The sequence below is a fragment of the Camponotus vicinus genome, unplaced genomic scaffold (assembly GCF_025532165.1).
Source record: "Camponotus vicinus isolate PSW18456_S1 unplaced genomic scaffold, iyCamVici1.0 SCAF_11, whole genome shotgun sequence".
In the NCBI taxonomy this organism is placed as follows: domain Eukaryota; kingdom Metazoa; phylum Arthropoda; class Insecta; order Hymenoptera; family Formicidae; genus Camponotus; species Camponotus vicinus.
The window spans coordinates 3,522,711-3,544,120 of record NW_028141947.1 but is presented as its reverse complement, the minus strand read 5'-3'; the positions used below and the strand labels follow the sequence as shown (position 1 = coordinate 3,544,120).

Sequence of the window (21,410 nt, the reverse complement as noted above, 5' to 3'; positions counted from 1 at the left end):
TCGACAAATATAGAAAATTGAACCAAATGGAGAGTAGCACTGTACAGGTCGAATGATAAAATTGTAAAAATAAACATCGATCGCGATCGAGTCGGTGAACGTAACCGATAAAATTTAAATTAGAAGTGGATAACACGCCAAAATCAACGAAAAATTTTTGTGACGCAAGACGTTGTCTATTCATTATAAAATTCGTACGATGTTGAACCAATTACATTCCTCACCATCCTTCGTAATAGACGACGGTCTGTTTTCTTAAATTCGCAATAACGTTTGTTTCTCACAAAACCGTTAGCCCCCAAACTTACGCTCGAACATCTCAATGAAATCCATCCCGTATGACGTTTTGCCAAAGAACGCATATTAAAGGAAGAGATTTTTCAATAGTCAATGCCCAAGCGACAGTCCCATGGCAAACAGATGGCTCAATAGCTGTAAAGGGGAAGGCTGATAATTTTTTTGAAGCACGACATAAAATTTGAAAATAGACGATGATACAGGTTAACGTTAGAACTTTTCTTTTTCCTTTAGCCTCTTAAGAGAATTTTTTGAAAAAAAGGTTGGTCCTAAAAACAAACCTTCCTTATAGCGTTTGGTTTATCGTTCAGACCAATTACACGTAGTTTTAATTATTATTTTTATAATTAATTCAATTTCATCTTTGTTATTAATATTTTAAATCCTACAAAAATTATTTTCTACGAATGTGTTTTATTAATGTACTACTAATGTTTTTAATTTAATAATAAATTATATGGCATAATTCTTGGAGCACGCTATCTCTATAATATTTTTATTCCACATTATAAAAAAACCTTCCTCAATTTTAATTTAAAAATCTGCTTCGTTATAAGAAAGACATGATTATTGATTTGATCGATTTGAGGGATTTCCTGTGTTGTTTTATTCATACATCCACCAAATAAATTTGAAAGAGTGAACAAAAACCTAAAAAATAATAGTTATTCATTTTATATTCTCTTATATACGATACTATAATATTATACTCTAGTGTTAATAAGTTACGTTTTTTCATTAACTTGCTCCAAGATAATTTATCGATATAAACTCGTAATAATATAGTTAATACAATTTCATTTGAATGTATATTGTAAATTATAAAAGTTCTCAAATTTTTGGTAAAGGAATATACTACTTTTAAATAGTATAAAAGAATTCAAATATATATATTTCTAGATATTTTTATATTCTACGTAACGGTAGCCTCTTTTGCTTTAGACTAACGCGAAATAGACGGCTCTGCCTTCTTACGGCGCTCGATCGCTAGCATGAATTTGGAGTGGGACAAACGGCACCGTGCTTTGCTATTACATACCGTTTCTCGATCGAAACGTCTGTTAACGACCTCAGAAGTTGTGTGTTTACATATGACATACACATTTATTGTATTATCGCCAAGTGTTGTTAGTCTTTGGAAGTTTCTCGAAGTAATAAGAAATCATAAGTGCGCACATATATTTTTCATGTTACAATAATAGTGGATAAAACATTAATTTATTGCAGCTAATTATTATAACGAAACATACACTTGCATAGAATTTGTGGTATATCTGAATATACAGAGTAAGTCATTCAAAATTAAGTTTATTTCTATATATTTGTCTTAATCCTTCTTTTCCACTAAATCATGGTAGAGACAGTGCTGTGTTTAATTTGTCCGTTTGTACTTTCTAACAAAAATATATTTTTACAGATATCTAAGATAAAAGTAGTATCATGTTTCTAAAACTATTGTTAAGTAGCAGTTTAACAATCATCGTCGCGGCGGCTTTTTTAACCGACGATCCGATAATTAAAATATCTCAAGAAAAGTTAAACATTTACCCGAATTATATATTGCCGCAACAATATGATATCATCTTTACACACATCGAAAAAAATATTCTTGTCAGCAACTGCAACATACGTATAGAGATTATACGTCCAATACCAAGCATAATATTGTATTCACCCGTAAAATATAATATAACCGTGTTTTATTATCCACAATATAATTCTATAAATGGTAATGAAAAACCGATTCCTTATAAACCGGTACAATCTTTTTATGATAATGAGACGAACAGTGTCGAATATATATTCATGAATGATCTATCATCGGGATATTACATTATAAAATTAGTTACTAATATAACTGAAGATACAGGCCTAAAAAACTTTTATAAAAGAGATGAACGACAATGGTAAGTAAATATATAGTAATTTCACAGGGTGTTTATCAAAAAATCCTGGTACAGCATTCTATTTATCAAAAAGTATTTTCTAAGAAAAGACATTTTTATATAAACATGTGCGTATCTGAAAAGTTTTCATTCCTAATTATGTGTCTTTTAAGATCTTAGTAACAAATTTTGCAATTTATTATTATTATCATTATTATTATTATCACTATTATTAAAATGAATGTAAACTGCAAATAAAAATTAATTTAATTAAAGTAATCAGCAATAATACACATCTTATATACAACATTTTATCATTAACTGTTGGACGAATTCAAATATTCCGGTAGTGTTTTGAATTGTTTTCAAACTCTAATTAAAAAATACAATTCTGAAAGATTTATGTTTTCATAGAAATTGCTTATTTAAAATTTAAAATTTTGGCAAATATGTCATTTTTATAATGTTTATTAATATCCAACTTCAGATAACTATACTTATGCTCTTTCATGTATTTAAACATGCACATACACGCATACATAGTACTATTTAAGAATTATTTTCTCTATAATATGCGAATAACTAAAAACATATATATTCACTTAATAATAAATTATCACTAAAATATGCAGTTTCTTTAACATGTGTAAAATTATGTATGCAATGGTAAGGTAATATGTCAATGTCAATAATCATAATATATCAATTAAAATCAATTTAAAAAAGTTATTATTCTAATATTGTGTAATATTGAAATTTATTTTAATTTTATGGAACGAAATTTTGTTTCATTTTAATTTTATTGAAATTTATAATTTTGATACTAAAATATTAACTTTTAAATATTAATTATTTATTTTGTATCTGTATATTCTCAAGTAAACATTTCATCACCATTACGTTTTACTAATGTCACAATACTATCAAAATCATTATTAGATTACATAATAGAATACATTGTACAAGATAAGATATAGAGTAAAGGAATAAGAAGAATTCTATGCCATAATTTTCTATATATATTATTCTTATATATAAACTGCATCCGCGTATATCTTCTTTTTATTCAATTTTTAATATTTCTATGTAATTGTCGAAAACTTATTATCATTAATTCATATTTCTAAATGTGATAGGTTGGCAACATATGTTGATACTATTGGAATCCAACACATGATTCCATGTTTGGCCGAATCTTTACACATCTGGCCCGTCTATAATATTATTATAAAACGTCATAAAAATTATACAGTTTTATCAAATATACCGAGACGAACAGTAGAAATGAATAATAAAAACATGAAGATGACATATTTTAGTACAATTGTAAGGCCTAATTATTTTGTATTTCTGGCGGACCGGACTAATATATCTCTCATACCTGGTCGACGTCAAAGTAAGGTCAGAGTTGATATGTGGTGTAGAATGCACTGCGCATTTGCACACGAAATTGTTCAAAATATAACTCTATACTTGTTTGGTAAGTGGGAACGCCTGAATAAAACTTGGCAAATAAATCATATTGTAATTCCGGATTTTCCGGAAAACGAAAGCATCATAAATCTGGACCTTGCTATTTATAGGTAATTATATAATTAAGAAATATTAATATATTTCGAGAAATGAAGAAAGGATAATAATTCTTGGTACCTAAAATTATCTACATATCTTTTGTCTATTTTAAAAATATTATTTAAAATATATTTTAAAATATATTTTAAAAAATAAGTAAAATTATATAAGACAATGAGAGAAACATATCTGAATATTCATTATATCTTTAATCTGTCAATTTATACGATAAACAATATTAAAATATTATATATATTTTATAATTACAAAATTAAAATTATAAATTATAAATTAAAAACATAAAATTAAATAACGTATTATATTCAAGTTTTCATATTCCTTATCGATCAAAATTTAAAAAAACTTTATATATATATATATATATATTGGAAGCATTACATATATATTAAGTAAGTATCGCATTATTTTGTGATGAGTCATTCATACGCGCAGACATTATAAAACATTAATATATAATTAATATGTTAATTTATAGAAATATTTAATTATATTAAATTTGCAAGCACAAAATATTTTCAACAGTAATAAGCTTTCTATAAAACATTTTTTTAAATTTTCAGAGAAGCAGATGTTACCTACATTGAGAATGTCGATTCTGTTGCGACTAAAATCAAAGTTGCTAACTTCATAGCCCATAAAGTAGTACAGGAATGTCTTTATTATGCAAATCCACTTTGGTCGCTATCTTCTTCGTTAAATGAGGCTATTGTCGCATTTCTTGGATTATATGTCACCGATAAGGTGTTAATTTAAACTTTTTTAGAGCAAAACTTGTTCACTTGCAAACAATATGATATATACAGGGTGTCCCGAAACTAACGCTTGATATTTTAAAGGCAGATTCTCTAGTCAATTTAAAAACGATTTTTCCTCAGCGAAAATGTCGAGAGAGATCATTATTTTTTGCATATTCCCAATTTTTGTCATCATGTATCTTTCTAAGTCTTAAATTAAAATTCTATTAAAGTAAACTCTATCTAAAATTAACTAAAGAATGTGACTTTATTAATATTTTATTCCCATAAGCCTTAGTTTGCGAAAAACCCTTTATTTTCAATCGTTTATAACTCGAAAACTATTAGTGTCGCGACATTTTCGCTCAGGAAAAATCGTTTTTAAATTGGCCAGAGAATCTGCCTTTAAAATATCAAGCGTTAATTGCGGGACACCCTGTATATATATATATATATATATATATATGTATATATATATACAGGGTGATTCAAAACAACCTGATGTCTTTGAAATATGATATTCTTGAACGAATTCTAAGACTATTTTTCCTCTTAAAAAATTTTGTCCATAGCTTAATTTTTGAGTTATAATATAAAATAGTTGGCTACTCACGAGTCCGATACAACGGGCAGGCAGGGATGGCGCAACGCGTCACGAGACAAATGCTCTCCCGTTTCCCCAGACAGTCAATTTTATTGCACAATATTTGATTCTTTGAAGTGTATTAAATTATTATTGCAGTTTCTACACAATATTTAACAATATTATTATCGTCTAGGAGGGTTATAACATAACGCTTAAGAATAAAATATTTAAACGCGAAATTACATAAAGATAATAATATTGTTAAATATAACGATAATAATATTGTTAAATATTGTGTAGAAACTGCAATAATAATTTAATACACTTCAAAGGATTAAATATTGTTATTATTACTTATTATAACTCAAAAATTAAGCTTTGGACAAAATTTTTCAAGAGGAAAAATTGTCTAGAATTCGTTCAAGAATATCATATTTCAAAGACATCAAGTTGTTTCAAATCACCCTGTATATATATATATATATATATATATATATATATATATATATATATATATGGTTTGAGAGTTAAAAATAAAGATATATATACATATATAATGTAGAAACTCTTTATAATTTTAGCTTTATTAGAGCGTATAAATTTTTTTTGTAGATTAGAATATTACGCGAAGATTCTATATTTACAAAGGAAAATGATAATTTTTTAAAAAATGCTATATTTCTCAAGTAACAAACGTAGATAAAATATTTTTACATTTTTGTGTTTCTTTTATTTGTCAAAGACACTATTATATTACATTTGTTCGACATCTTTATTATATAAAATAGTGCTGGGATTTACTTGTAACTTTCGGCCAGATTTCTTAGCTTACGCCTACTGTTCCCCTCTTACCGCTTGCGTCGCTTGTAACTAAGGAGCGCTCAGAAACGTGTTGTAATTACGTTTCAAAACACAAATATTTTAAATTGTTACAGAACATATACGTAATTAATAATAGAATAATTATTTTTATTATTAATAAACAATAAAGATAACTTAGATAGGTTGCCACATTACATTTGTGACGCGCACGTTTCTGAGCGCTCCTTAGTTACGAGCGTTCAGCGGCGCGGTCGCTAAGGCGCGAGCTGTAAGAGGAGACCAGTAGGCGTAAGCTAAGAAATTTGGCCGAAAGTTGCAAGTAAATCCCATAACTGATATAAAATAAAAGAGAAATTATCATTCAGATTGCATAAATTATATATAAAGTTATTATAAAGTTAAGTATATGTATACATATGGAAATTGTGTAATAAGATAATTTTGTTACATGATATATTATAAATAATTATAGAAATACTTAATTTAAAAGTTATATCGTGTAACTATTTTTATTATCATTATTAATATTATTTTTGAATTATTTATTCTATATTTAAAAGAGAGAGAGAGAGTATAAATAACAAATTTTTTTTTATAGACGTAGAAAGTAGTGGTCCTTATGCATATTGCTACTATGTGTTAAATCTAATATTAACTAAAGTAAATACATTAAAATTATTTTCTAGGTTCTCCCAAATGCCCGAGTAATAGATTTGTTTGTGGTACAATTTCAACAAGAATCCCTTCATTTTGATACTGAATATAATACATCACTTTATAATACATCATTCTACAGTTCTTTCGAAAATCTCCTTTACATTAAAGGTATGATATAATTAAAAATTGATTATGCGTAAATTTTTTAATATGATTGCTCAAAAAGTTAGGCAAAATAATAGACAAAAAGTTTAATTTTATATACAGGGTGTTTCCGGACATTTGCGACAAACTTAAAAGGATAATAGATCTTGATAAAAGCAACAATTTTTGTTAAGCAACCCGTGTCCGGGAATGCCTCCTTAACAAAAATTGTTCCATTTATCGAGATTTATCATCCCTTTAAGTTTTTCATAAATGTCCGGAAACACGCTGTATAATAATCTCATTTTATACATAATATTGGATCTTGGATGTCGGTGTCAAGGTTATGTGAAGGTCAACTTAGTTTTTTTAAATGATACTATCTTAATTTGTCTATATAAAATGATTCTTTATAATATTCCACATAAAGAGATATAAGGATAATATATCCAACAATTGAGTAGCTTATAAGATATTTTATATTTTAAATTGTCAAAATTTTACATAAACCATTAAATATTTCGTAAAAGATTTATTTTTCGATTGTCTTACATCAATATTCAAATTAATCAATGCACACAATAGTGAGAGGAATTAATTCAAATTAATGAAAAAAACACATAATTGTTCTTAAAAAAAATATGTAGCTGTAGCTATACGTTGCAAATTCCTCACATTATTCTGTGTACAAAGATATTGATGTAAGATAATCGAAAAATAAGTATTTTATGAGATATTTTATAATTTATATAAAATTGTTAACATATAAAGTATAAAATATAAACCCCCATTTTTAGCTCTTACTCTTATAACCTTTACATGGAATATTGTGAGGAATCATTTCATATAAACAAATTAGAGTAGAGTCTCATTTAAAAAAACTAAATTGATCTACACATGATCTTGACTCCTACAACCAACTAATATATTCTCTAATATAATCCTCTTTCTTCCTCCAAACCCTACAATTTTTATTTGAAACATTTTTTTCCAAAACCTATGTTTTCGAGTTATTACGGTATGAATGTTAGAGTGGGACACCTTGTATATATTTATAGCAGGTACATTTAACTATATACAGGATGTCAGGGCTATCTGTTGCCAAAAAGAAACTCTTGTAGCTTACCTCGAAAGCTTTTCAAAACACTATAATAAAATATTTTTTCATCGAGTACTTTTTGAATTATGAGGCTTGAAATAATTTCTTAATTTTTACATGAATCATAAAATATCTAGTAAAATATTCATTTTTTGATTATCTTACCTTAATACTTTTATGTACAAAATAATGAGAGAAATCAATTATATGTTTTCTTTACACCAATTGATTCCTCTCATTATTTTGTACATAAAAGTATTAAGATAAGATAATCGAAAAATGAATGTTTTACTAGATATTTTATGGTTTATCTAAAAATTAAGAAATTATTTCAAGCCTCATAACTCGAAACGTACTGGATAAAAAAATACTTTATTATTAGTTAGTGAAATTTCTCGAGGTAATCTACAAGAGCTTTTTTTTGGGAAGAGATTGCTCTGACACCCTGTGTGTGTGTGTGTGTGTGTGTGCGTGTGTGTGTGTGTGTGTGTGTGTGTGTGTGTATAGTAGAATTTTCGTCTCAATTTTTATTCAGGAATATATTATTAAAATTTATACATATATATATATATATATATAAATTTTAATAATATATTCCTGAGTTAAAATTGAGACAAAAATTCTAGTACAAAAATGTTGAGGGTACAATAGTTTTAGAATTATAAACGATTAAGTTTGACAATGATATCGTGTAGAATTCGCGCTCTCAGACTTGTAATTACATTTACATATACCGATCTGTCATCTGTTATTGATTTTTTTCATGTGATATTGATTTTAACTGCAGCTGATTTCATTTTTTATTTCATTTGTTTATTATGTACATCATTATGGTGATTAATTAATATTAAGGCTCCTGAGTAGTCACCGCAGCCATATTGAAATCGTGACGTCAGAAGCGAGAAATAACACGCTGAGAATTCTTGCGTGCCATTTTTAAATAAAAAGATTTATTTTGAAAAAATAACGCTACAGATCGCTTTAGCACACTTGTAAAATATTCCAAAAACTAAGTTTTTCCCTTGACAGTTAATAAATTGCCTTAAAATGAGTATCAAAGTAAGCGAGAAAACGTATGGTTTGACAACTGTTGAAAAGAGTGAAAAATGTTTTTTTACACTATATATTTCTTGCTAAACTTAGTTTTCGGAACATTTTATGGGTTTCACAAACACGTTACACGTCACAGCAGGATAAAGTGAATAATAATGAGATGGCACGTAAGAATTCTTAGTCGTGTCATTTAGGCTGTCAAAATGTCACTTTTGACGTCTTATAGTTTGTCGTTTTGCAGTGTGAGGCGCTGCATGGAAAATTCTGATATGTGGTCATTTGTTATTGATTTTTTCATGTCCGGTGATATTGATTTTTATGCACAGCTGACTTTATTTTATTTTATAATAATAATAGAGTAAAGTCTACTAAATATTTCTTTGATTAAAAAAATCTCATTTTTTAAATAAGTGAAAATATTAAGTTTTATAATTCTGTTTAAAAATGAAAAAAAAAATTAAAAATGTTTTCTGTATATTATTTATAATTTATTAATTACATATAAATTTTGAGATTTTATTTGTTGTTTCTTATATATATGTTTATTATGTACATTATAATCACTACAATGTACGATGTACATAATACACATCTATATAAGAAACAACAAAATAAAATCCCAGCTGTGCAGTAAAAATCAATAACATTTCATGAAAAAATCAATCATATACACCGCGCGCACCTAAAATTTTTTTAATGAAACTCCCTACTTTTTTTACATATTCTTGTACATTACATTAAAAGCTTTCTAAAACATTATAATTAAGTATTTTTTATCAAGTACTTTTCGAGTTATAAGACTTGAAATAATTTCTTAATTTTTTCTTAATATTTTAAGAGATATTTTATAGTTTGTGTAAAATTAAGAAATTATTTCGTCTTATAACTCGAAAAGTACTTAATGAAAAATAACATAAATTTTTAAATGAGAAATATCCTTTAAGAATTTTGCTCGTTTTACTGGGGTTTGGTCCTTGTGGTTTGGTCCTTATAGCTTTTTCTTACTCATATGATTGTTGTCAAAAGGACCCAATTTTAGATTAATTTATTATCAAGATTGTTTTATGTATAATTCATAAAACCTGTTATTGATTTTTTCAATTCAGGTAATATTAATTTTTACTGCACAGCTGGTTTTATTTTTTATTTTATTTTATAATGATAATATGATAGATAATATGATGAATAATGATAGATTATTTTCTATAATTATTTTTTTAAAAAAATGTATCTTATTTTTCAGATATGAAAACATGTAAAAACATTATACAGGATGTTCGGAAATTCAATCGATAAATTTTCAGAGATTGTCGGGGGCACCATAAGAATCATTTTTTGCAAATGAATCTGGGATCGGAAACGTGTCATTACATCGCTACGACATACGGAGTGTTCGAAAGAGTCGGGACCTCAAAATATCACAAAAAATAGAAGTTTTACAAAAAATTGTTTCAAACAAAAGTTGTAGGATGTAAAAAGGTCTATTTACTGGCGCCATGTGTTTGACCTTGGATGGCGTCGCCAAGGTCATGACAAAGCCACCTTGAATTTTTAAAATAGAACCCTCCATTTTTTATTGCATATTTTTGTAACCCTTCAAAAATTCAAGGTGGCCTTGTCGTGACCTTGGCGACGCCATCCAAGGTCAAACACATGGCGCCAGTAAATAGACTTTTTTATAGACTTTTTTACCCTACAACTTTTGTTTGAAACAATTTTTTGTAAAACTTCTATTTTTTGTGATATTTCGAGGTCCCGACTCTTTCGAACACTCCGTATGCCGTAGCGATGTAATGACATGTTTCCGACCCCAGGTTCATTTGCAAAAAATGATTCTTATGGTGCCCCCGACAATCTCTGAAAATTTGTCGATTGAATTTCCGAACACCCTGTATATAACTCTATTTAAATATAATAATTAAATAATTATTTAAATTGTTATTTAAAAAATAATTAAATGTTTTCTATTATATTATAATTTGTTAATATTATAATTTAATATTATAATATTTATAATATTTATATAATATTATAATATTTATAATTTGTTAATATTAATTAATTATCATAATGTATGATGTACAACATAATAAATGCATCATATAAGAAACGACAAAATAAAATCAGCTGTGCAGTAAAAATCAATATCATTTGACGTGAAAAATAGTCAATAACGGATGACAGATGAGTATGTGTGTAAATGTGTGTTACACCCACAGACTTCTATATATACTAGACTGCTAACTCCTTATATATAAGACGGCTTCGATTTTATGTACAAATCACAGATAGGTATATAAAGGTATTCTATTCTGCGCATGCGCTCTGCGATAACGCATGTTTATATGTATATACATACGCAAGCTAGGTTAAGTATATGATATATATCTATATCGATTGTATCTGCGCATGTGCAGAATAAGTCACGTTAGTACATAAAATGTGAGGACATTTTATATAAGCAAAATATGGGGAGTTAGCAGTCTAGTTATATTAGAAGTCTGTGGTTACACCAATTCATTTCTTACCAATTAGTAACACACTTCACTTATATGGTAAATCTTATTCTTACCGCGTAGTTTTTTTGTCGCCACCGTCAACTCAGAGTTTCGCGGTGAGTACTCAGGAGCCTTAACAAATTACACATAATATACAAAATACGTAAATTCGTTTGTAAATAAAAATTTAAATAATTGTTCAACTATTACATTTAAACTTAAATAATTCTTCAACTATTACATTTAAACGAAATTATAAAATCTAATGTTTTACCATATTTGAAAAATAAGATACATTTCTTTTTAATCAAAGAAATTTTTGTAGAAATTAATCTATCATTATAAAAAAATAAAAAAATAATATCAGCTATAAAATTTAATATTACATGAAAAAATCGATGACAGATCAGTACACGTGTAAATATAGTTACGGATCTAAGCGCGCGAATTTTACAAGATATCATTGGCAAACTTTGATCTCTTATACCTCAAAAACTATTGTAGCTTTAACATTGTTGTGTCAGAATTTTCGTTTCAGTCTTTGATCAGGAATATGTTATTTAAATTTAAATTGCGAGTTGTGGAACATTCTGTATATATATATATATATATATATACAATTAATAATAATTTATTACATATATATACACGTAGTGTACATATATAGAGTTTATTTTATTTACCAAATTAGATATATTTAGAAATAAACATTATAATAAAATAATCTTAAATATATTTAATATTTACGTATTAATATCTTTCTAAATTATTATATATACAGGTGTACCAGAATTCGCAGATGGGGAATGCACAACGTGATAGTTCGTGCCAAAAGAAACAACTTTTTCCTTTGGTAAAATTGCGTCTAAATATTATTTTTTTAATGAGATCAACTTTAAGGTAAATGAATGTGCGCTTTAGATTTCGCGCACAGCTTGCGCAGCGTTTGAACATATACGCTATTTTGTTATTTTGTTAAAGGTTTTACCAGAACTATGCATGATAACTAAATATTTATTAAATATCTATTAAATATCTATTAAATAGCTATTTTCAAAACAATTTACTTAATGAAAGAACATTTTCCATTTGATATCACAGCAGCAATGACTGAAAATAAAATAAGTAGATTAGATAATGTGAATAATTGAATGATTGATGTGAATAATTTTGATCCAAAATTATTGTTCCAACGTTCTAAGAATCTTTTTTGGCTCTAAAATAGATCAATAAATGTTTTAAAGCGTATGTTCGAAATGCAGACTTTCTATTTGTATACACATGTTCGCTCTGCGGATAAGATTTTTTTGTATAGTTGGACCATTTCTGATGCGACGATTGCTATTGCACAAAGGAACTGTTCCTCTAAGTTTAATATGTGTGGATCAAAATTATTCACATGTTATCTAATCTATTTATTTTACTTTCAGTCATTGCAAGCTGTGCGCGCGCCGCCTCTGATTCATGCGTAATCTAAAGCACTTAGGCCCGATTGTACCAACGTTATTTTAGCTTTAAGCGGGACTTAAATATATGTCTATCTTTATCCTTCTTTCTAAATAAATAAAGACAGACATATACTTAAGTTTCGCTCAAAGCTAAAATAACGTTGGTGCAACCGGGCCTTATTCGTTAGCTTAAAGTTGCTCTTATTAAAAAAGTAATATTCAGACGCAATTTTGCCAAGAGGAAAAGTTGTTTCTTTTCTCACAAACTATTACGCCATGCATTCAGCATCCGCGAATTTTAATACACACTGTATAATTATAATTATTATTAATTTATAAGCATGATTACCTCATATTCTGATATAAATTATGTAAATGTAGGATTCAGTGTATTGCGTATGCTTCATATTCAACATACGGTTACTGAAGAAATATTTTGGAAGACTATCCGCATATATGTAAAGAATAAGTAAGTAATATACTATACTACAATAATTACTGTATTACAGAAAACTAAAATGATGAATGATTGATTATATATCATAAAAGCCTCAAATTTTATAGTTATTTTTATTTCAACTTACATCGTATCTTTCATACTTTATTATTAACCATACACAATTTCTTTTACCTTCAATGTCATTAAATATTCAAAATAAACTTTCAATTTACACATACACTTATCTTTTAAAAATAATCAAGTTAGGCTATTCCTAGTTAAATTATAGTTTAAACTGTAGCATATCAAATATTTATGGAAACTATAAATTATATGATTAATTACATAATTATTTATATAACTAATTAAATTAAATAAAAAGTATAATTAACGTAGCAAGTTATATATTATGGTAATTATATTTATTAAATATAATTTTATATGTTGCTTACAATACTTTTTGATATTAAATGACACTTTGACAATAAATTTTGCACAAATTTAGCAAGCCTGCTGATTATTTTGGTGAAGTTATAAAGAACTTTTCGTCCACACTAATATCTACAAACAATTTGTTTTTTATGAGGCAAATAATTAATTATTGGGTAGAACCAAAATATTATCCTGTATTGAAAATAACACGACAATATAGTTATCCTGTAGAACAGATACAGGTATCAATACACAATTTAAATAAAGTGACGGATTATGACATACCTGTAACGTTTACTACACAGATGCTTCATAATTATCCTAATATTTTCAATAATATTTTTTTACCCTCTTTACTGATTTTGGGAATACGTTTGCCTTTTAAAGAGAATGGCTGGATACTATTTAACATACAACAAATTGGTAAATATGTAACAAATTTATCACACCTTATAATGTTTATAACATAATGGAAATTGGTAAAACTTTAGAAAAAGACTCCAGGGTCGAATCGTCTTGACCTTGACATATGTTGTCAAAGTCACTGTCCTGAGTAACATTCAAAAGATTTTAGCTGTCGCTCGTTGTTTATTAAAAAGTTATTAACAAAAGCGTATATACAACATGTGACTATACGAATTCCCAAGCAATGTTGATTTGACTTCTAAGAAGGTCAAAGTTATTTTAACTTTCTATGTAAAGCAAGGTCCACCACACACCACCTCTGAGTCAGCGTGAAACAAGGTCTATTATTGTATGGTTCCACATGGGTTTGCAACTTTCCATGCGAAGCGAGGTCTATCTCACACCACCCCTAAGTCAGCGCGAAACGAGGTCTATATTGTATGGTTCCACATGGGTTTGCAACTTTCCATGCGAAGCAAGGTCCACCGCACATCACCTCTGAGTCAGCGCGAAACGAGATCTATTATTGTATGGTTCCACATGGGTTTGTAACTTTCCGTGCAAAGCGAGGAACCATACCTGTAGACCTCGTTTCGCACTGACTCAGGGGTAGTGTGGGGTAGACCTCGTTTCGCATAAAAAGTTGCACACCCACGTGCAACCATACAATAATAGACTTCGTTTCGCACTGACTCAGGGGTGGTGTGAGGTGGACCTCGCTTTGCATAGAAAGTTAAAATAACCTTGACCTTCTTAGAAGTCAAATCAACATTGCTTAGGAATTCGTATAGTCGCATATTGCATATAATTCATGGAAATTCTTTTGTTAATAACTTTTTAATAAACAACGTGACGGCTAAAATCTTTTGAATGTTACTCAGGACAGTGACCTTGACAAAATATGTCAAGGCCAAGACGATTCGACCCTGGTGTCTTTTTCTAAAGTTTTACCAAAACGGTAAATAGTCACTGATTATAGCAGTTATAAGTACAACATTGTAATCACTAACATTTCACTGAAAGAATTAGTAATATTGCATGTTTCAATCAGTAATATTAAATTATAATTTATCTATCTACATTTACTAAATATTTTATTTATATTTATTATATTAAAAGTATTATTTTATTTATATATTACATGCATATTGAACTTGTTATCTTAAATAGATTATTGGATCATTAATTAATGGATCATTTTCATTTATTCGCCGGACTGATTGATTTGTGTCCGACGTATAAAACCGACTTAATATCTGAAGTTCCTCCGTTCAGATTGTATCAGAAATTAAATAGAAGTAATTTTTTAATTTTATCTTTCGCCCTTCGCAAATTTTAATTCTCATGATTAAAACTTAAATACGAAAGAGATAGCGCATCGTAGCGGTAAACGAACGAACTAGCGATTACTGGTTTTACAATGAATTTTACTTCCACTGATCATAATCAGTGAGATATAAGATAAAGTAACAAAAAATAAACGTTTCTAGTGAAGGGGATGCGGGAGAGTCAGTGAAATACTCTCTGATTCTGTTGTCAATTCTCTTATCAGAAATATTATTTTACTGTTTAAATTAGTAATATTTTCATTGATTTACTTTTAAAGAGTACATTATCATTTGTAATAAAGATAAATACTACTTTTTGTATAATATTGAATAACAAAATTATTTATTTTTACAAATGTATAGTAAATTTAATAATACATCTTCTGTGTTAAATTTAAATATGTAATTCCAGAATTTTGTGAAATTTTTGAGTCTATAATGCATTTAAGTCTTCAATAAAATTGTGTTTGTTTTGATATTGTATATTATTAGGCATGGATATTTTAATTAGTTTAACTACAATAAAAACTTCCTTTATGTTTTGCTTAAATAGTTTTTTAAATGCACAATATAATTCTTAAAAATAAGATGTAAGTTATATGCATGTATATATAAAAATAAGAATTTATTTTATCTAATTAATAAATTTATTATTTAATGATTTAATTAATTTATTTACCATGTTACAAACTATAGCAAATCAATTTTATTATCAATATTATTATTTTGGTCATACATACATTTTGTATTAAATAGCATTATTAAATAGTATTTTGTGTGTGTGTATGTGTATATGCATGCGTGTAAATTTCAAGTTACATGATTTTAAACCATTTATAATCCACCATATAACACAAAGTATAATTAATGATTATAAAAAAATTTTTTATAGTTTTAGATTACGTTTTTATGTGAATATATAGATAATAACAAATAATATTATATTATATAACGCAATTTCATCATTGTTTATATAATTAAAAAATTAGTTTAAATTTATATAAAATTTCTTGTACAACTATTATGATAATTATGCACTTTACGGACGACCTCACCGATTTCGATGATCTTGACATATGTTGTCAAGTTCACTCTCCTGAGTAAGTATCAAAAGGTTTTAAGTGTCGTTCGTCATTTATTAAAAAGTTATTAACAAAAAATGTTTTACGAATTATGTGCATTTTTTAGACATTATGTACGTTTTAAGAGTCAAGGTAAATTGTACATGCGTGGATACAGTATGTCCCCCCTCTACGGCGGGGGCAAACTTTCGGAAGATATAACCTAACCTAAACCTATTTCTGATTTAAAACTAAAATTTGGTTTGAGATGAACCTTGCTTCGCGTGAAAAGTTGCAAACCCATGTGAACTTCGTTTTATCTTGCAAAGTACATGCGTTGCTACAGTGGGTTCCACTCCCCTTTTGGGAGGGGCCTCCACTTCCGGAAGATATAACCTAACCCAAACCTATTCTGATTTAAACCAAATTTTAATTTTAAATCAGAAATAGGTTTGGGTTAGGTTATATCTTCCACCGTGGGGGGGGGGGCGGAACCCACTGTCACCAAGCATGTACTTTGCAACACAAAGCAAAGTTTACTCTGCATTTAATGATGATCTTCGCTATACAGGGTGATTCTAAATAACTTTATGCTTTTGCAAAAACATAATCTTGACCGAATTCTAAGACGATATTTCCTTTGGCAAAATTTCGTTCGAAGCTTAGTTTTTGAATTATTAAAGGAAGTAGTTAACGTATGACGGATCGAATACAAGAGGCAGGCAAGGGTGGCGCGATTCACCGTCAGACGCGGGTGCTAACGCGGGGCGCCTGCTGCGATCAGCTGGTCGCTATACACATACAGACACACATGCGAACACATACATTCTCTCTCTGTCTGTCTGTCTGTCTGTCTGTCTGTCTGTCTGTCTCTCTCTCTCTCTCTCTCTCTCTCTCATTCGCACACTCACCTGTAATTTTTTTTTTTTTTTTACGAGAGAGGGGAAAATGCATTTTATGCATACCCACCGGTCGATCCAGTGAGTTATGTGGGACTCGAGTACCAAGTCGAATTACCAACTCGGTACTACCTACCCCCTCTCTTTTCACGAATTTCCTTTGACACACTGTCCCTCTGACTTCCCGAGGTCTGTTTTCACATAACGTCAAAAAATAGTTATTATTACCTTGTTCGATGACTTTTGACGTATTGCTGTAATTGCTTGAAGGAGAAATGAATTTTCCGATAGATCGTACGTTCTCAAATTTAACGTAGATATCACGTTGCAAAAGACAAGAAATCCACACTAAATTATTAACTGAAAGTTTTTCTTCTTTCATGAACTGTATTCTTTTATAAACTTTAACGTAATCACATTTATTTACTCACTCGATGAGACGAGAAATTTACTAATGACTCTATCACTAATCACTATTAATCACTGTCGAATAATAACTGTTGGCGATTAAAAATCACTCGATGAAAGAAACACGCGCGGACACGTTACTACACGACACGACGACGCGACAATGCGACGATAATTACTCGGCGACTGCAAGCAGTTTTTTGTCATGGTAGGTTGCGGTAGGTTAAAGTACTACTGGCGCTATCGAACGCGATCATGTGTTCGATTGAAGAATGCGGTAAACATAATAAACATTTAACATATTAATATTATTATTATCATGAATGTGTGTGATATCCATACATCGTATGATATCTATTTAAAAATTAATTAGATTAATAAGTGTTTTTAAAATATTTATTACTTTTACTATTATCTTAAATAAATATTTAATATTAATATTTTATATGATAATAGTAAAAGTAATAAATATTTTAAAAACACTTATTTAATCTAATTAATTTTTAAATAGATATCATACTATGTATGGATATCACACACATTCATGATAATAATAATATTAATATGTTAAATGTTTATTATGTTTACCGCATTCTTCAATCGAACACATGATCGCGTTCGATTGCGCCAGTAGTACCTTAACCTACCGCAACCTACCATGACAAAAAACTGCTTGCAGTCGCCGAGTAATTATCGTCGCATTGTCGCGTCGGCGCGTCGTGTAGTAACGTGTCCGCGCGTGTTTCTTTCATCGAGTGATTTTTAATCGCCAACAGTTATTATTCGACAGTGATTAATAGTGATTAGTGAGAGTCATTAGTAAATTTCTCGTCTCATCGAGTGAGTAAATAAATGTGATTACGTTAAAGTTTATAAAAGAATACAGTTCATGAAAGGAGAAAAACTTTCAGTTAATAATTTAGTGTGGATTTCTTGTCTTTTGCAACGTGATATCTACGTTAAATTTGAGAACGTACGATCTATCAGAAAATTCATTTCTCCTTCAAGCAATTACAGCAATACATCAAAAGTCATCGAACAAGGTAATAACTATTTTTTGACGTTATGTGAAAACAGACCTCGGGAAGTCAGAGGGACAGTGTGTCAAAGGAAATTCGTGAAAAGAGAGGGGGTAGGGAGTACCGAGTTGGTAATTCGACTTGGTACTCGAGTCCCACATAACTCACTGGATCGACCGGTGGGTATGCATAAAATGCATTTTCCCCTCTCTCGTAAAAAAAAAAATTACAGGTGAGTGAGCGAATGAGAGAGAGAGAGAGAGAGAGAGAGAGAGAGAGAGAGAGAGAGAGAGAGAGACAGACAGACAGACAGACAGACAGACAGACAGACAGACAGACAGACAGACAGAGAGAGAATGTATGTGTTCGCATGTGTGTCTGTATGTGTATAGCGACCAGCTGATCGCAGCAGGCGCCCCGCGTAAGCACCCGCGTCTGACGGTGAATCGCGCCACCCTTGCCTGCCTCTTGTATTCGACCCGTCATACGTTAACTACTTCCTTTAATAATTCAAAAACTAAGCTTCGGATGAAATTTTGCCAAAGGAAAAATCGTCTTAGAATTCGGTCAAGATTATGTTTTTGCAAAAGCATAAAGTTATTTAGAATCACCCTGTATATTAAACATATATTCCATCAAATGTAACTTCTTAAACGTACATGCTGTCGCAAGATCATATTATATTCATTAAATTTTTTTCGTTAATAACTTTTTAATAAATAGTGAGCGACACTTAAAACCTTTTGATAGTTACTCAAGAGAGTGAGCTTGACAACATAAGTCAAGATCATTGAAATCGGTGAGATCGTCCGTAAAGTGCATAATTACCACTATTATATATACTCAATTTTAGTGCAAAATAATTTCATATATATAATATTTCACAATCTGTTTTTCTATTTATTTACAATTTTTGATACATTTTTTATCTTGGTTAATGTACAAAAACAGATACTTGTATTGATAAGTCCTTTTGAAAAAATTATAGTCGTTATATAATTATATAGTCGTTATATTCATTTGTTATCGGTAGGATATTACCGAGTCAATTACGATATCGAGAACTGGCGAAAAATTGCAAGTTATCTAAATTCTGAAAATTATATGAAAATACATGTTCTGAATCGTGCCCAAATTATTGATGACGCTTTCCACTTAATGATAACAAACCAACTTAATTCCATTGTATTCTGGAATATTACGAAATATCTATCACGAGAAACAGACTACGTGGCATGGTATCCTATGTTCAAAGCTTTGGAATATCTCTCCAATATCTTTCTATTTCAGGAAAAAGTATATTTTAATATCAAGGTAATAACAAATATTATAAACAATGTCAACAGTGATGTATTGACTATACTAAAACGCTTTAAACATATTACTTATTACACATATTAATATTGTGTGCATTTATAACAATAATTATTAAGTGCCTTCCAAAAAGATACATACAATAAAATACATGTAAAAAAATTTGATTACGTTTCATAAATATATTTTGGATAAATGATAAGTATCTATTTGTAAATTAATATTTGAATAGAGTATGTACTAAATATAAAGAGTTGAAGACGAAAGTGGAGAAAATTTGAATATTGTTACCATTTATTCACAACATGATATTCATAAAGATGATTTAAATATCATTAATTTTTAGATAAAAAATTAGTAGGAAACATATATGTATATTAGTTATCTGTGTGTTTACTACACAAACAGTTATAAAGTTATTAAATTATATTATACATATAATGTCTACATGTATGTCTATATGTCTACAAAATATGTATTTTTGTATGTATATTTTGATATGGACATGTTTGCATGTGTTAAGCATGTGTGAATATGCACGCAAGTAAAATTCAAATTTGTGTAAATACATATACAATATAAGTATAGCTATACATATAATAGATATTTTTATAAAAAGAAATTTAGAGCTGTTTACCAAGACAAAACGTTCTTAATATATAAAATCATGTAAAATATATTTGCGCAAGATATCTTTCGGTATGGCAATATATAATGCAAGAATCGAAAAATATAAAATTTATATCAAGTAACAATATAAATACATATAAATATATATGTATATATATATATATATATATATATATATTTATATATTTAGGAGAAAATGCGAAACTTACTATACAATTTGCTTGATAAACTTAAATACGATGAAGTTTCTAATGAACACGATTTTACAAAGAGTTTAAGAATGGAGGCTGCGAAATGGGCATGTAATCTTGATGGTCGCATATGCATAGAAAATGCTCGACATAATTTAAATCGTCATCTCGCAGATCCCGAAAAGAACACGTAATTTTTCTTATATATTTTCGGTTATTTTAATTTAATTGTTTTGTAGATACATGTGCAATGTTTATTACATTATTTGATCAAAATTTAACTTTATTAGATTATGTTATAAAATTATAATTTGTTAAATTATTTGATCAAAATATTAGGTTAATATATGCAAAACTTTTATAACAGAATTTGTTTTATTATTGATTTTGTTATTGAATCCCGTAGGCTTTTGCCATGGTGGAAAGAATGGACATACTGTCAAGGTTTAAGAGTATTGTACTATTCT

The 21,410-nt window shown here is 28.6% G+C and overlaps 1 protein-coding gene across 1 annotated transcript; it reads left to right on the top strand.

The window, feature by feature from the left end:
• The first annotated feature begins 1,335 nt into the window (after nucleotides 1–1,335).
• Nucleotides 1,336–20,116, top strand: LOC145961232 (glutamyl aminopeptidase-like). The gene is made up of 7 exons (XM_083081224.1): nucleotides 1,336–1,584; nucleotides 1,715–2,204; nucleotides 3,320–3,766; nucleotides 4,337–4,517; nucleotides 6,605–6,743; nucleotides 13,199–13,286; nucleotides 19,842–20,116. The coding sequence occupies exons 2-7, from the start codon at nucleotides 1,738–1,740 to the stop codon at nucleotides 19,903–19,905; spliced, it is 1,386 nt and encodes a 461-aa protein (XP_082937350.1). The 5' UTR covers nucleotides 1,336–1,584; nucleotides 1,715–1,737; the 3' UTR covers nucleotides 19,906–20,116.
• Nucleotides 20,117–21,410: the final 1,294 nt, after the last annotated feature.

Bases quoted from the DNA above. Each gene is read 5' to 3' on its own strand.
- LOC145961232 (XM_083081224.1), top strand. From the start codon at position 1,738: ATGTTTCTAAAACTATTGTTAAGTAGCAGTTTAACAATCATCGTCGCG. The intron at 2,205-3,319 runs GTAAGTAAATAT...TAAATGTGATAG, and splicing joins AAAAGAGATGAACGACAATG to GTTGGCAACATATGTTGATA. The intron at 6,744-13,198 runs GTATGATATAAT...ATGTAAATGTAG, and splicing joins AAATCTCCTTTACATTAAAG to GATTCAGTGTATTGCGTATG.